The 14,937-nt window shown below is 49.2% G+C and overlaps 1 protein-coding gene across 3 annotated transcripts in view; it reads left to right on the top strand.

Annotated features, from left to right (window-relative positions):
* The first annotated feature begins 265 nt into the window (after positions 1-265).
* The window catches only part of DHRS12 (dehydrogenase/reductase 12), a 40,339-nt gene continuing 25,667 nt past the window's right edge, over positions 266-14,937 (top strand). For 2 of the 3 annotated variants that reach the window (XM_027557320.1, XM_027557318.1), the window contains exons 1-3: positions 268-402; positions 10,542-10,675; positions 13,026-13,108. In XM_027557320.1, coding sequence (XP_027413121.1) covers positions 347-402; positions 10,542-10,675; positions 13,026-13,108 — 273 coding nt within the window. In that variant the 5' untranslated portion in view covers positions 268-346. Of the gene's footprint in view, positions 403-10,541; positions 10,676-13,025; positions 13,109-14,937 lie in introns of all 3 variants that reach the window. The other variant, XM_027557319.1, reaches the window with a different exon arrangement.

The raw sequence follows: 14,937 nt of genomic DNA, 5'->3' as shown, positions 1-14,937 counted from the left end.
GTGATACCCAGCTGGCAGGTAACCCCCAACAGGTACTGACGCCGGCTTGCACCCCATGAGGACCCTCCCTGCAGGGTCTGCCCTCCCTCCCCGCTGCCTTCTGAGGCCCGGGCCGGAGTGGGGCGCTCTCCAGAGCCGCGGCAGGGCAGGGCAGGGCAGGGCTGGGCCGTGGGGGGCGCGCTCCGTATAGTACCGAGACCCGGCCGCATTCCCAGTGGGGACCAGCCCCGGAGGCCGTGGCGTTTACATAACTGCGATGATGTAACCGCTGGCGGGCCCGGAAGGGCGGGGCAGGGGCCCGGGAGCGCGGGGCCGCAGGACTCTTGCGTGCGGCGCCCTGCCCACCATGCTCCTCTACCGCAGCGCCGCGTGGTTCGCCAAGGGGCTGCGCGAATACACCAAGTAAGGGTGCGCGGGGTACCGCGCCGGCGCCCGGGGCCCGGGGGCGGGCAAGCCCGGCGGCCGTCACGCGGCCCGCCTCGGCGCGGGTAGGCGGGATGAGCGGGAACGCGCCCGCGACTCCCCCGCGATCACTCGGACCCACCGAGCGACGGAGGCGCTCGCTTGCCGGCAGCCCACCTGCTGCAACCACGACCCAACCCGGGGGCGCTCTTGGGCCCGGCTGGCCCCCAGGGGCGGGGCTTGTACTCGCGGGGCTCCACCCACTGACGTCAGGCGGCCCAGGGGTCTGCGAGCCTCCTGGGCGTTGCCTGGACACCCCGCTTGGGCGTGCTCTGGCTCCTGTCTCCTTGGGGCTGTTTTCGGCGTCAGAAGGGGTTAGTTCTAAATTGCTAGTTGAGATTCCGCTTAGTACTTTCCTGGATGTGTTTTTGTCCTTACTAATAAAATGCGGCTTGTGGACTGTGACCGCTCCCTCCAGCTGGAACATTCCGGGCACGAGTTTCAGGGCGGGTGTAGACCACGCGTCCAGTGTGAGCTTGTTGAACATTGCTTGATGGTTCCCGCCCCGCTCCCCCCTCCCCCGCCAATCGCCCCGTGATCACCCTGGCTGTGCCCCAGTCGACCCGCCCCCTCACTGTGGTCTTTGAGGGGTGGCCACTTCTGGGAGGTGGATTTTAATCTTAGAATTAGTCTCTCCCAGTGGTTCTCATCCCTGTTTGAAACCAAAAATCATCGGCAGAAACTTGTTGAGGATATCAGCTTTCAGGCCCTCCCAGTGGACATTTTGATTCAATTGATGTGCACTGGGGCCTAGATTGATATTTTATTTAAAAAAAAAAAAAATCCTGCAGGTTCTTCTCTTATGCAACCCTCTTCTATAAGAGACTTCCTCTCTTCCCTGCCTTAAGTTTTTATCAGTATTTTTATCAGTTCCTAAGGCTACCTGGGAGAAGGCAGTGGCAGCCCACTCCAGTACTCTTGCCTGGAAAATCCCATGGACGGAGGAGCCTGGTAGGCTGCAGTCCATAGGGTCCCGAAGAGTCGGACACAACTGTGCGACTTCACTTTCACTTTTCACTTTCATGCTTTGGAGAAGGAAATGGCAACCCACTCCAGTGTTCTTGCCTGGAGAATCCCAGGGACGGCAGAGCCTGGTGGGCTGCCGTCTATGGGGTTGCACAGAGTCGGACACGACTGAAGTGACTTGGCAGCGGCAGCAGCAGCAGCAAGGCTACCTGGGCAAATTTCCATCATCCCAGGACTCCAGGCATCTTTCCAAGGGGAGACAGCTGCTGTTCTTCCCTTCTCGGCTTGCAGAAGTGTTTTTTGAAAAAGTGCAGACCCTCCTCAGGGGCAGTGCTGCAGAAAATGTGGGAAATGTTACTGAGTCCAAGCTCAGTCTCCTCGCTATACAGAGGCCAGTTAACAGAGAGAAAATGTTGAGGCAAGGAATACGACTTTTATTGTGAAAGCCAACAGATCGAGAAGATGGCAGACTAAAGTCTCAAAATAACCACCTTGGTTGCCTGTCTGTATGTGAGGTTCTAGTACAGGATAGAGAGGGGTTGGAGTTGAGGAAATACTGACCATTATCTTGTAAATATCTCCTGGAATGGCCAACCTCAGGGAAGGGATGTGTTCCTTCAGGCAGAGGGGAAGGGTTCCCTGAGGCAGATCATTATGTAGGATTATAATAACTAAAGCAATGTAAAACAAAGGTTAAAGTCAAAGAAACAGATCCATCATGGAGTCAGAATTGGCTCTTCCCTGCAGTATTTCCCACTATCATTGTCCCTTCAACAATCTTGGAAAAAAGAGGGTGATAAGTGTTCTATCTGCTTCATCAGATGGATCTTTTGGGGAGTGTTCGCAGCCATCCGTGCCCGTTGCCAGTGTTCCAGATGTTGAGATTTGTCTTCTTCATTCCTCTTTGGATAATGTCCACTTTACATCTGTAGCATACTGAAGTTCAAACCCAGAGGCAGCATCTTAAGTTTAGGAATTTAGGGCTTTTCTATGTATGGGAAGATGCAAGAGTCAGGGCTCTTTAAAATTATTTCCTTGATATGTACCCTCAGGTATCTGGGGCAGTTAATCCTGTGTTCTCATAGGCTGAGTTTCCTCAGGGCTCACTGGCTTATGTTGGAAGGCTCCAATTGCAGATGACTGATATGGCAGGAAATATTCCATTTCTCAGCTCCTCCCCTCTTGGTCAGGAATTTGACCAGTATTTGGGAGACAGTTCACGATCAAATCTTGTCCTACGGTGCTGGAAGGCTCATCCCAGATCAGGAAAAAATTCTTTGATATGCCACTCTAGCTGCTAAATTTCGGATTCGACCCCCATCAATAAGGAAAGATTCTCTGGATCTTGTGCCTGATTATGATCCAGGAGACATTTTCCCTCCCATTGCTTCTTCCCATACTTAGAATTACACTATTACAATGATTTTTACGTTATGTTTTTAGCTATATAAGTTTTGTTCAAGGCCTGATTACACCCTGGGTATTGTAAGAGACAACAATCTTATAAATTAGACAAGATGTAAGTAATGCAGTTAGTGAAATTGACAATGACGGTGCATCAAGGAGGCACAAAGCACAAACAATTTGAAAACAAAGACCAAATTAGAACAATGATTAATTAGTTTAAGGGGAAGATTTTCGTTACCCCTGGGAAACAGATTTAAACCAGTAATTTTCTTTATATAGAAACCACAAAAACTGTAACCATATCTACCAGTTCACTCAGTTCCCCTGTAACTAATCCTTTTTGTTAACAGCTTTGTGAAGCCATTAGAATTAATTGCATTTATCCCAAAGTCCTTTTTATAAATCTTCTTGAAGGGGAGGAGTTTTTGCAATGGCATCAAAGTGAAATCATAACTATCTATAATAAAAAAAAAAGACTTAAGCCACATTTAAAGCACCTAAGTTACTGCTGTGACATGCCACACTTTCAGATAATAACCAGAATTATAATGATAATACTTTAGCAGGACACATCAAAATTTCATATAATCTCTAGAATATCATTTACCATAAAATATAACCAAAGAAGATTTATTACTCATTTGATAACACTTCCCATTGTAATTTAAGATACCAAGTGAACCTAATGAGTTTAATGTTTCTTCGGGGTGTTTCAAAAGCCCTTTGAAACATCCCGAAGTTTTGCTAGAGGTCAAAGAAACTTTATTATAATTTGATTTGGTAAGTTTTGTCAAAACAACATCAAAAGGGTTTTAAAACACAACAGGATTGTAAGTCACCGTGAAACAAGTTATTCACTTAGCCAAAGTAACAATAAAAGATTTCAAAGGCAAATACAGAGTAGATCACTTAAAAGGTAAAGAACTTAAAATCTGTTATCAAGGGTAGTTTGACATCTTAACAGAACTTGTCTCTCTAACAGAGAAAAGCCAAATTCTATTCTCATTTCAAGATTTCAGCCCTGAGTTGGGTACAGCAATGTAAAACCCATCAGTCTACAAAAGAGGTCAGATTAAAATTGGGTTTCTGGCAGATGGAATAAATTAAGTTCACTTGTCTAGATGGCTAAATTCCTTTTACTAATGTTTATGGAAAGCAAGTCCAAATTACTCTCTTTTTCAAAATTTGCATTTTAAAAATATGGTGGAGATACGGGCTCCTGAGAAGACCAGGTAGAACATTTGCAAAGATACAATTTCTCCTCAGGATAACTTCATTTCCCCTTTATAATCCTTTGTTGTTCTTTTTTAGTTGCTAAGTTGTATTAATACTTACAAACTCCCTCTTAAGATAAACAGGGAAGGTCTTGGGAGTGGTAAAACGATTAGTGGGTTTTGGATTCTTTTTTGGAACCATACTTCTGGTCCTAAAACAAGGACAGTTATTTTTTTCTTTTTTCTTCAAAGAATTAGGTGGCTGCCTGAATGATATTGAAGGACTGACATACCCATTTACCGATGTTGGAAAGTTAGCTTAGAGGAGAAGTTCTCTTCCAAAAATCCTGCTAGGCTCTAAATATCAGCTATGCCTAGTCTAGTCAGACCAATGGCTTCCCATTTCGGTAACCTATTTACAAACACTTTTGAGGATCTTCCCTAGATTTCAGCCAGTCATTTAAAACTTCCCAAGGGGCTCCCAGGTGGGAGTGGAACCTTAGAGGAAGTGCTTCCCATTTTAGCTCAAGCCATTAGTACTAGAAATCTTTGTGCTCAAAGTAACCAAATCAAACCAAAACCTTGCCAGCCAGAAAGTCACCTTCAGAGTCAAATGGCAAAACTGCCCCAAATGTGACTTCCTAGTCCCACTAGGCTTGTGACCCTTGTCCAAAGCACCTTATTTGCCTTCACAGGGAGAACACCCCAAATTTGAGCCAAAGCCCCGCCAAATGGAGCTGAAGCTCCCCAAGTTGGAGCCATAGTCCCCAAATGCACGAGATCAAAAAGGCCCTGGTGGTACCCTGATGTCAAGCTGTTTTGAGGAAATGTTACTCGAGCCCTTAATTTACAAAGCAGAGTGGTATCAATTAGAGTCAATCAGTTTGTTCCCCACTGTCAGAGTGACCTGGGGCTCCTGTCTTAGTTTAGGGCAATCTCTTCTCCAGTGTCCTTGCCGCTGCAGTCAGCATGCTCTTCCTTCCCCAGTGGTGGCCTACCTTTAGGTTTCATGTGTGCTCAGTCGCTCAGTCGTGTCCAACTCTTTGCGACCCCGTGAACGGTAGCCTGCCAGGCTCCTCTGTCCATGGAATTTTCCAGGCAAGAATGCTGGAGTGGGTTGCCATTTCCTTCTCTAGCGGGTCTTTCTGACCTAGGGACTGAACTCGCATCTCCTACATTGGTGGCAGGTTCTTTACCACTGAGCCACTGTGCACCCTCCTTAGGTTACTCATTTTTAGTGCTGCTACCAGAAAACCTGTATTCATTCCGTTTCACCTCTCCTTGCTTCTGTCGTTGTTCCCTGCTGTTGAATACTTTTAAGAACAACATCTACTAACTGGGAAGGATTTCAAATACACTATCTAATTTCTATAATTTTTTAATCTCTGGAGCACTTTGCCTGGTGAAGGCCATATTTATCATCCTTACATTCTCAGGGGCCTCAGGGTCTATATCTGTGTAGCACCTATAAACTTGATAAATCCTTTCTAGAAACTGTGATGGATCCTCAGCTGGTTTTTGTTTTATCTCTCAAATTTTGTTTAAGCTCTTTCGTCTGCCCCATTGTGTACCCCGTTGGGTTTTCTCTCAGACCTCTGCACGGTAAGGTGGTAGTCCTCTGACTCCTTTTTCTCCTGATGCAGTAGCATGAATGCTTCTACGTATGGAATCTCATCTCTTTTCCCTGCTCTTTTGCAAAACACTTCTAACTGTGAGATAACCTAATAGTTGAGTGAGCCATTCAGGGTCCGTTGCTCTTCTGATCCTAACATATATGGGGTCCACACCCTATTATAGTAGCATAGTCATAGGCTTACAATTATATTATTTTGCCCGATTATCCAATATATGCCCGAAAGGGCTCTCCTTCAAGATAGATGGAGTAATTCCCATTTATAGATGGAATACTTCCCATTTTTAAAAGTATAACCACACCACAACACAAAAGATGAATAGCAATTCCAATATAAAAAATTCCACAAAAAAATCGCAGCATTGATACACCAACAAATTGGCCCCCAACTCCCAAGCTTACCCTACAAATCAAAGAATTCCAACTAGGGTAGATACCCCACAAGAACTAGTTCCCCAATAAACTGGTTCCAACTGGGCAGGTTCCCAAATCAGGTAAATAAACGTATCCTACAAAACAAATGAACTAATTCCAACTAGGATAGGCTTACCCGCATGAGAACTAGTTCCCCAGTGAACCAGTTCCAGCTCAGGTACAGTCCAACAACAATCCCCCCCCCCAACAGGGTACCCCAACCAAACTGGCTTGTCCCCTAAAGGAAAACCCCAAATTGAGGTGGGGGTATGTTTCCAGCGTGCACACTGGAGAGACTTACCCTACAAAATTTAGTCCCATCAACGTCAGTTTCTTGCCTCAACTGCCGGGCACTGGGGAAGCTGGTGCCACATCAGGAAATCTTGAAGGGAAGATCCTCAGGACAAATAGTTCCAGCAGCTGCTAAGGCCTTGCCCCAGTATTCCCTGATACATACCCGGGGCCAGGTAGCCACAAGCAGCAGGGCTTCTAGGCTGGCTAAGCCAAATTTGAGTCCACTTTCAGTCTGCTTGCCAAATGACAGGCCCATTAACCAGGAACACAGTTGGAAAGCCTAGCTGACAGAGAAGATGGCAGACTAATATCTCAAAATAACCATCTTGTCTGGGGTCTGGGTGTGAGGTTCTTTTATAGGACAGAGAAGGGGAGGAGTTGAGGAAGTAAAAACCATTATCTTGCAAATATCTCCTGGAAGGAGGTATGTGTTAATCTCTTCAGGCAGAGGGGCAGGGCTCCCTGTATAATTTAAACTACAACTATAATGGCAGGTCATAATGTATGATTATAACAAAAGCAATGAGAAAGGAAGGTTAAAGTCAAAGAAACAGATCTATCAAGGACTCAGAATTGGCTTTTCTTTGCAACAGTGTAGCTGTCAACCCTAACCCACTGAATTTAGGTGAATACAATGGCCTCCTCTTTTTCAAAGGGGTGTACTCGTAGTGACCACTATTTGCGGGATCTTTCCAGGTTGTACAGAATGCAGCATGAAGAGCTTGAGTCAGCTTCCTGTCCCACAGGAAAGCAGACTTCTGAAAGTCTCTCCCCAGACTCTTTTGTGGGGTAGGAGGGGTGTAAGCTTAGGTGGTTTCCCCTGCTGTTGTGCATTTTGTGAATTGGAGGGAAAGACAATACCTTACTTTGATTCCAATGAGAGTCTGTAGTTTGGGTTTACAATGCTTTTTCTTGGCACACCAGGATTTTTATAAAGCTTCCTTATATTGGGCCCCTAGGCAGCAGGATCTAGACACAGTTTCCTTAACTTTGTCTGAACCTAAGAATTACCAGGGGCAATTAAAAAACAACTGACTGTAAGCACCTAGCAGGTGTGGGTGGAACCTTAGCAAATTCCGTGTTGGGTAAATGGGGGAAGCGTGCTGAGGACCTTGCCTCCTGGCGACTCTTACATTCAGGGGTTCAGGAAATACTAAGTACAGCGATTGCTCAACTTGAATCAGCCTCCTGTAGGGCATGTGAAACCACTGATTGCTGGGCCTCACCCTGAAATTTCCGGCTCTGTAGAAAGATTCCCAGGTGATGTTGATGTTGCCTGTCTGGGGACCACTCTTCTGAGCACCACTGGTGAGGCTGAGCTCCACTCCTAGGCTCAGTGTAGAGAGCATGGAAACCCCTGTGGGCTTTATCACCTACCATCCCATGGTCTTGGGTAAGTCATTTACCTCTCTCTGCATCTGAAAAATAAGAACTGATATGAGGAGTTTATAAAAATAAAAAGAGAGGGCAGGAGGATAAGAAAAAAGCTAAATCTTATTAACATCGGATTGGATCAGAGTGGATCAGGGTGGAATCCCAGTGTTGAAGACAGAGGACAAAAGGAGTTATGACGTGTCCTGTAGGCCAGTCTGGCTCCACCCACTTGGCAGCTGGCTCACAGCCTGGAGTTTGAGGAAGACGTTTAATCCACAGGAGCCACCCTCAGCAAACCTTACTCCCTAATAGGATCAACGTGGTAACCCAGAGGCTAGAGTCTCCTCTAGCTGTGAGGAGGGGTCTGGGGCCTGGTCCCTGTGGGGCATACCTGGGGTGTGTTCTCTGTGGCCTGCTCTTCTTGAAAGCTCTCTCTCCCTCCCCACCAGTGCCTTCTCCTGCCTGGGCCCCTCGTCACTGATTCCCTGATCCTGGGTTCTTTCCAAGAAACCTCTTTTCCTTTGCAGGAAAATCTTTTCACAGTGATTCTGGGATGTCCACCCGTGAGGCAAAACAAATCTTCCAGCTTCATCTTTGGTTATAGTTTAAGTTACTCTCGGAGTCCCTAATGATTTGAAGGACTAGTGGGCGAGCAGGGGAGGGAAGGGGCAGGGGAGCAAGCAAATGAGCTGTTTTGAACATGAAATATATTAATATTATTATTAATACTAGTAATATTATTATTATTATACTAATAGTACTAACAGGCTCCTCTGTCCATGGGATTCTCCAGGCAAGAATACTAGAGTGGGTAGCCATTTCCTTCTCCAGGGGATCTTCCTGATCCAAGAATCAAACTTATGTCTCCTACATTGTCAGGCAGGTTTTTTACCACTGAGTCACCTGGGATTGAGTTCTTAACTTATTCAAAGCATATGATAGATGCTTTACATAATTATCTCACCTAGGCTGCCCAAGAAGTTTTTGTGCAGATGAAAAGACTGGAGCTCAAAAGGGTTAAAACAACACAGGAGACGGCACAGCTGTTAGGACGCAGAGCTGAGATTTAAATCCAGGTTGTTGGATCCAAAGGCTTTATGACTGAGATTACGTTCAGTTTCAAGTCAGCCTTTCAGGAAGCCTTGGAACAGTCAGAAGTCTTGCTTGCCCCACTAAGTGGGCTGCTCACAGCCGAGGCGATGAAAAGCTGCCCCGGATGTCTGGAAGAGTTCCAGATGGTGAGAACAGCAGCAAAAACATTCTTCTTGGTCTCTTGACTGTGAGACCAGGGGCAATGACCGCCCCTGTGGCAATGACTTCAGACCAAACCTGAGCTCATAAACATTCTTTGGCCCTCTTCACCGGTGTCCAGGCATGTAGTTGGCAGTTGTGCTATACTAGGGTGTGGGGCAGGAGACCAGCTGCTGGCAGTCTGTGCATAAACAGGGCATGGGAAGGGCACAGGGCACCTTCCAGAACTTCCAGGGGAAACGAGTTGCATTCTATGTTGCAGGGAATCAGCTCTTTGGGCTAGAGATATAGGCTGAGACCCCTAGCCTGCCGGTGTGTGGGGAGCTCTAACCTCAGGGTCTCCTGCCAACCCCTCTCCATTCCCCCAGCCGATTCTGTAACCAGGAAATATTGACTACTAGGACAGTCAAGGGCTTCCCTGGTGGCTCAGAGGTTAAAGCGTCTGCCTGCAATGCAAGAGACCTGGCTTCAATCCCTCGGTTGGGAAGATCCCCTGGAGAAGGAAATGGCAACCCACTCCAAGTATTCTTGCCTGGAGAATCCCATGGAGAGAGGAGCCTGGTAGGCTACAATCCACGGGGTCGCAAAGACTTGGACACGACTGAGCGACTTCACTTTCACTTTCAGGACAGTCAAGGTAGACGAGGAGTCTCAAAGAGCAGAGAGAAGCAGTTGAAGAATTCAGAGTTCTTTCTTTCTCTATCTCTTCATTTTACTTATTTATTTTGGCCATACCACGAAACATGCAGGATCTTAGTTCCCTGACCAGGAATCAAACAAGTACCCTCAGCATTGGGAGCATGGGCTCAACCACGGGACCATCAGGGAAGTCCCCCAGAGTTGTTTCTGACCAGTATGATGCCTTTGGGCCAATTGGAAAAAGCACCTCCTTCTCATTGTGCTTTGCTGTCATCCGGCAGAAACTTGTCCTGATGCAAATGGGCCATCATTATGACCTGAACGGCGCCCCCTCGAGGCGTTCAGCACACACCCTGTGGCCCTGAAGGAGCCTTGCTTCCTCCAAGGGATTCAGCCCTCACATAACTGCACCTGCCCCTCCTCATTCCCAAATTGCACATCTCCCCACTTTGCTGTGGTCCTTCTATACCTGGGGAGGGACACCTGTCCTGGGGTGCAGTGGGCATGATGCTCTCGGTCTCCTGAGCTCCTCTCCATTTGCCCCAACGTGGGGGAAAAGGCCAAAAAATAAAAATAAGAAAACCTGTCAAAGAATGTTTTAAGGGGCAGGGGCACCTCCTGGTATTAGAGGCAGAGAAAAATAGTTTGGCTGCCAAACTGTTGGAATCTCCAGGTATTTTCAGAAGTTCAGGAAGCTAATGGTATAGGCTCTGAGAAGATGGTGTTGTTCACAAGACCAGGGAGGAGAGCGGGGTCCCAGGGCGGAAGGGGCTGTCTGATGTGTGGGGAGAGCACTGCGCCCAGCCCAGGACTGGGCCTTCTCACTGCAGGAGGTTGTGTTCCCTGCTCCTTAATGTCCATTCCTTCTGTGGGTCTGCTGCTTCCAGGAGTGGCTATGAGTCTGCGTCCAAGGACTTTGTCCCTGATGACTTGGAGGTCCAAGTTCCCGGAAGAGCCTTCATGGTCACTGGGGGGAACAGCGGCATCGGAAAAGCGACCGCCATGGAGATCGCCAAGCGAGGTGAGCAGCCTGCTAAGTCGTGTGTGTGCTGGGCCCCAAGGGCAGCCTGCGGCCAGTCCACACTGGGGAGAGGGCCCTGTGTCACACACGGGTCAGGAAGGCCCCAGCCGGCACAGGCAGGCACCCTGGACAGGGACCCCGTGCTGACTGGCACAGCTGCCGGCTTTCTCTTGTTGTTCAGTCGGTCAGTCATGTCTGACCCTTTGTGACCCCATGGACTACAGCACGCCAGGCTTCCCTGTCTTTCACTATCTTCTGGAGCTTGCTCAAAGTCATGTCAATGGAGTCAGTGATGCCATCCAACCATCTCGTCCTCTGTTGCCCCCTTCTCCTCCCACCTTCTATCTTTCCCAGCATCAGGGTCTTTTCCAATAAGTCTGCTGTTTGCATCAGGTGGCCAAAGTATTGGAACTTCAGCATCAGTCCTTCCAATGAATATTCAGGACTGATTTTCTTTAGGATTGACTGGTTTGATCTCCTTGCTGTCCAAGGAACTCTCAAGAGTCTTCTCCAGCACCACAGTTCGAAGGCATCACTTCTTCGGTGCTCAGCCTTCTTTCTGGTCCAACTCTCACATCTGTACATGACTACTGGAAAAACTGTAGCTTTGACTAGATGGACCTTTGCTGCATTAAGCTTCAGACTAGAGGTGGACAGAGTGAGTGACCGGAGGAAGCTCTCCTCAACACTTCATTCATTCACAGGAGAGCTGAGGTCCCGTCCACATGGCAGTGTTTTCTGATTAAGAACAGTAAGGGGCTCCAGTTAACCCTAGGCATCCGAATCACCAGTGGAGACTTAAAAAAAAAAACACAAAACTTGGACACCTGGTCCCTAGTTCCTGTCTCCTCAGTGAGAATGGGGGTGGGGGGATGGGGTGGGAGAGAGACTGGGAATCCGTCGCAGTTTGGCTGTGGACCCTAGTTGAGAACAGAGCCCCCAGAATAACGGGAGGCGGGGTGCAGTGAACTTCCTTCTTCCTTCCTGCTGCTCCTGGTTTCCAGTCTCTGGAGTCTGAGCAGCTGGAAACTGTCTCCTCTCTCTCCTCCCTAAGCTTGGATCTAGAAAGAGGCTCTCTGGATGCCCATACATTATTCAATCAGCTGAAGTCTTCCTCCAGGTAAATGACAAATTTTCTGCCCCAGCTCAACTGTCCCGGCTCACTCAACAGTACTGTGGTGGCTAGAAGAGTCAGCCATGCCTCTCTAGAGCCCCTTCTCCTGGAGAAATGGATGTTCCGGCAGAAGTTGGGGAAATAAACCTTGGAATTTATCACTTTTCAAGATGCTTGAGATTTTTTTCTCTCCAAAGTTAGGCATTTTCCAGGGGAGTATTGTGCCATTTGGAGCTGTATTTAATTATCTGTCAAAGCAGGGGGAAGATTAACTGCATCTTAGCAACTGGGAGGTACTCTGAAGAGCTGGGAGGAAGATCAAGCTGAGGGGCTGTTATGTGGTTTGCCTGGAGCCTCCTGTGCAACAGACCCTATTTAATAAAGCTGGGTGTTTTAGGTGAGGAAAGCAGGGTCCATAATGCTTATGTCTTAACTGCCGCAGCCAAGGCATTCCCCTTTAAATAAGCCTTGATTGATGATGGTGTGACTTTTGCTGGAATAGTCTTGAGTGCCGTTTATGGATTCACCCATTTAGTAAATATTTGTTAAATTCCGGCTACATATTAGGGGCTTCTCAACTTGGGCTGAACATTAGACTCACCTGGGGGAGCTTTTAAACCATCCTTAGGCCGGGAGCTTTAAAAACTTTCCAGGTGGGTCTAAAGGGCAGCTGGGTTGAGACCAGTGTGTCAGATTCCCCATGAGATGCTAGGGATGCGGGTGTGACCAAGACTGACCCTTCTTATCCTTGATATATGTGTGTGTGTGCTTAGTCACGTCTGATCTTTGTGACCCCTGGACTGTAGCCCGCTAGGCTCCTCTGTCCGTGGGATCCTCCAGGCAAGAATACTGGAGTGGTTGCCATTCCTTTCTCCAGGGGATCTTCCCCACCTAGAGACTGAACCTAGGTCTCCTGGATTGGCAGGTGGGTTCTTTACCACCTGAGCCACCAGGGAAGCTCATCCTTGGTGTATTCAGACCCATAAAGAAAATCAGGACGTTGCCCCAGTTGCACCGTCACCCCAGGTAGGCAGGAGCATGGATTCCAGGACCACCCTCTCCTTTCCACTGGCTGCTGTGACTGTGGGGACCATCTGTCCAGATCTTCCAGAATAGTCTCCGTATCAGGTCCTCTTTCTGTGAGCCCGTGTGTGTTCATCCTGCCTTCGGAAGAGCTCGTCTCCAGGGCTGTCACTGTGGCTGTCCCTCACGGCCGCTTTTTTTGAATTCCACCAGGTGGCACAGTTCACCTGGTTTGTCGAGATCACAGCCGAGCGGAAGGTGCCAAAGCTGAGATCATCCGGGAGAGTGGGAACCAGGTGAGCGGCTCTGTGCCCCTCCTGCGGGGGGCTTCCTGCCTGCGGGGCACGGCGGTGTGGGGGTGGGACTCCTGGCCACGCTCCTGCACCCGAGCTGGCAGAGCTCTCTTCACACTTCTGCTTGGGAGGCGGCCTCAGCCATCAGAGCTGGAGCCGCACTTCTCAAAGGCTGGGCCCGACCCAGGTGATGGGGGCAGTGACCCCAACTCCCCCAGTGAAGGCCTGCCTGGGCGACATGACACAGACAGGGCCCTGCCGGGACCCCTCCCCCAAGAAGGAGGCCGCGTCGTTGAGACATGTCCAGGGGACTCAGGGTGAGCCAAGCTGTAAACCGACTCGGTGGCCTTCGGATAAAGAAGGACCGCAAGTGACGTTTCGGCCTTGATGAGACCCGCTTCCTATCGAGAGTGTTCAAAGCTGGCTCACCGTTCTGTGGGCTTCCTGCTCTGACACTTGGAACCAGGACAGGCTACATAATCTGCAGGGCCCCAGTGCAAAATCAGAGTGTGGGGCCCCTGGTGTACAAAGCACAAGACTTCCATATACATGTGTTATTACACTTGTTATATTATACTTGTTTTTCTCTTTCTGACTTCACTGAACCTATTTGCAGGACAGGAATAGAGATGCGCACACAGAGAACAGGGTTGTGGACGCAGTGGAGAAAGGCAAGCGTGGGATAGAGAGACAGTAGCGTGGAAACATGTACATTGAAAGCGGCCGTGTTAGTCACTCAGTCACGTCCGACTCTTTGGGACCCCATGGGCTATAGCCAGTCAGGCTCCTCTGTCCATGGGATTTTCCAGGCAAAAGTACTGGCGTGGTAGCCATTTGCTTTTCCAGGGGATCTTCCCAACCCAGGGATTGAACCCAGGTCTCCTGCATTGCAGGCAGATTCTTTTCTGTCTGAGCCACCAGGGAAACCCAAACATATACATTACCATGCATAAAATAGACAGCACGGGAAGCTGCCATGTAACACAGGGAGCTCAGCTCGGTGCTCTGTGATGACCGAGAGGGGTGCGATGGGGGGTAGGAGGGAGACCCGAGAGGGAGAGGACATTGTATACTTACGGCTGAGTCATGCTGTTGTATGGCAGAAACCAACACAACATTGTAAAGTAATTATCCTCCAGTTAAAAATTAAAAGAAAACCTAAGGCTTGCAGGCCGGTGAAGGCAGAGCGTTAGCATAAGCAGAGCCTGGATGTGGGGTCTGTGCACCTGTGCAGTTGCTTCCCCGAGGAGCTGGCCCCGGTGGAAACCCCAGGTCCCGGGGAGGGGAGCAGGCTGGCCGGCAGTGACCACGGGCCCCTTGCACATCCACCGAGAGCGTCTTGCCTCCAGGCCCAGCTGGAGTTCCCTCCTCTGTCCTGTACACCCACTCCTCCGGCAGCCCCCACGCCTGCTGCCTCTCCATGTGCTGCCCACAGCTGAGGGGCGGATGGCGCCCCACTCCTGCAGGCGTGGGTCGTGGCCAGGAGGAAAAAAATTTGCCCCAGTCTAGAATGGAGTATTCTGCCTCTGCCCATGAGGGTTATCCTTTATCTGGAAGTAACGTTTTCAAGGCAAGAGGCTGTCCTTCTCCCTTTGACTTGGCAGCCTCTCGCCATCAGATGCCCCGGGAAGCTTCGTGCTGGCCGTGAGCACGAAGGTCTCTAAACCTTCCTCTGCGTCAGCAAGTGGGGCCGCGATCTGGGGGCTGCAGTTCTTGAGCTGGAGGGCTGGCTGGCTGCCTGCCGGTAACTTTGGGTGGCGCTGCTGCAGGACGTAACGGGAACACTGATCTCGGGTCACGGGCAGGGGAGGGCTTGCCTGGATTCCAGCCCG

The sequence above is a fragment of the Bos indicus x Bos taurus genome, chromosome 12 (genome assembly GCF_003369695.1).
Source record: "Bos indicus x Bos taurus breed Angus x Brahman F1 hybrid chromosome 12, Bos_hybrid_MaternalHap_v2.0, whole genome shotgun sequence".
Lineage (NCBI taxonomy): Eukaryota > Metazoa > Chordata > Mammalia > Artiodactyla > Bovidae > Bos > Bos indicus x Bos taurus.
This window is presented reverse-complemented; position numbering and strand designations above follow the sequence as displayed.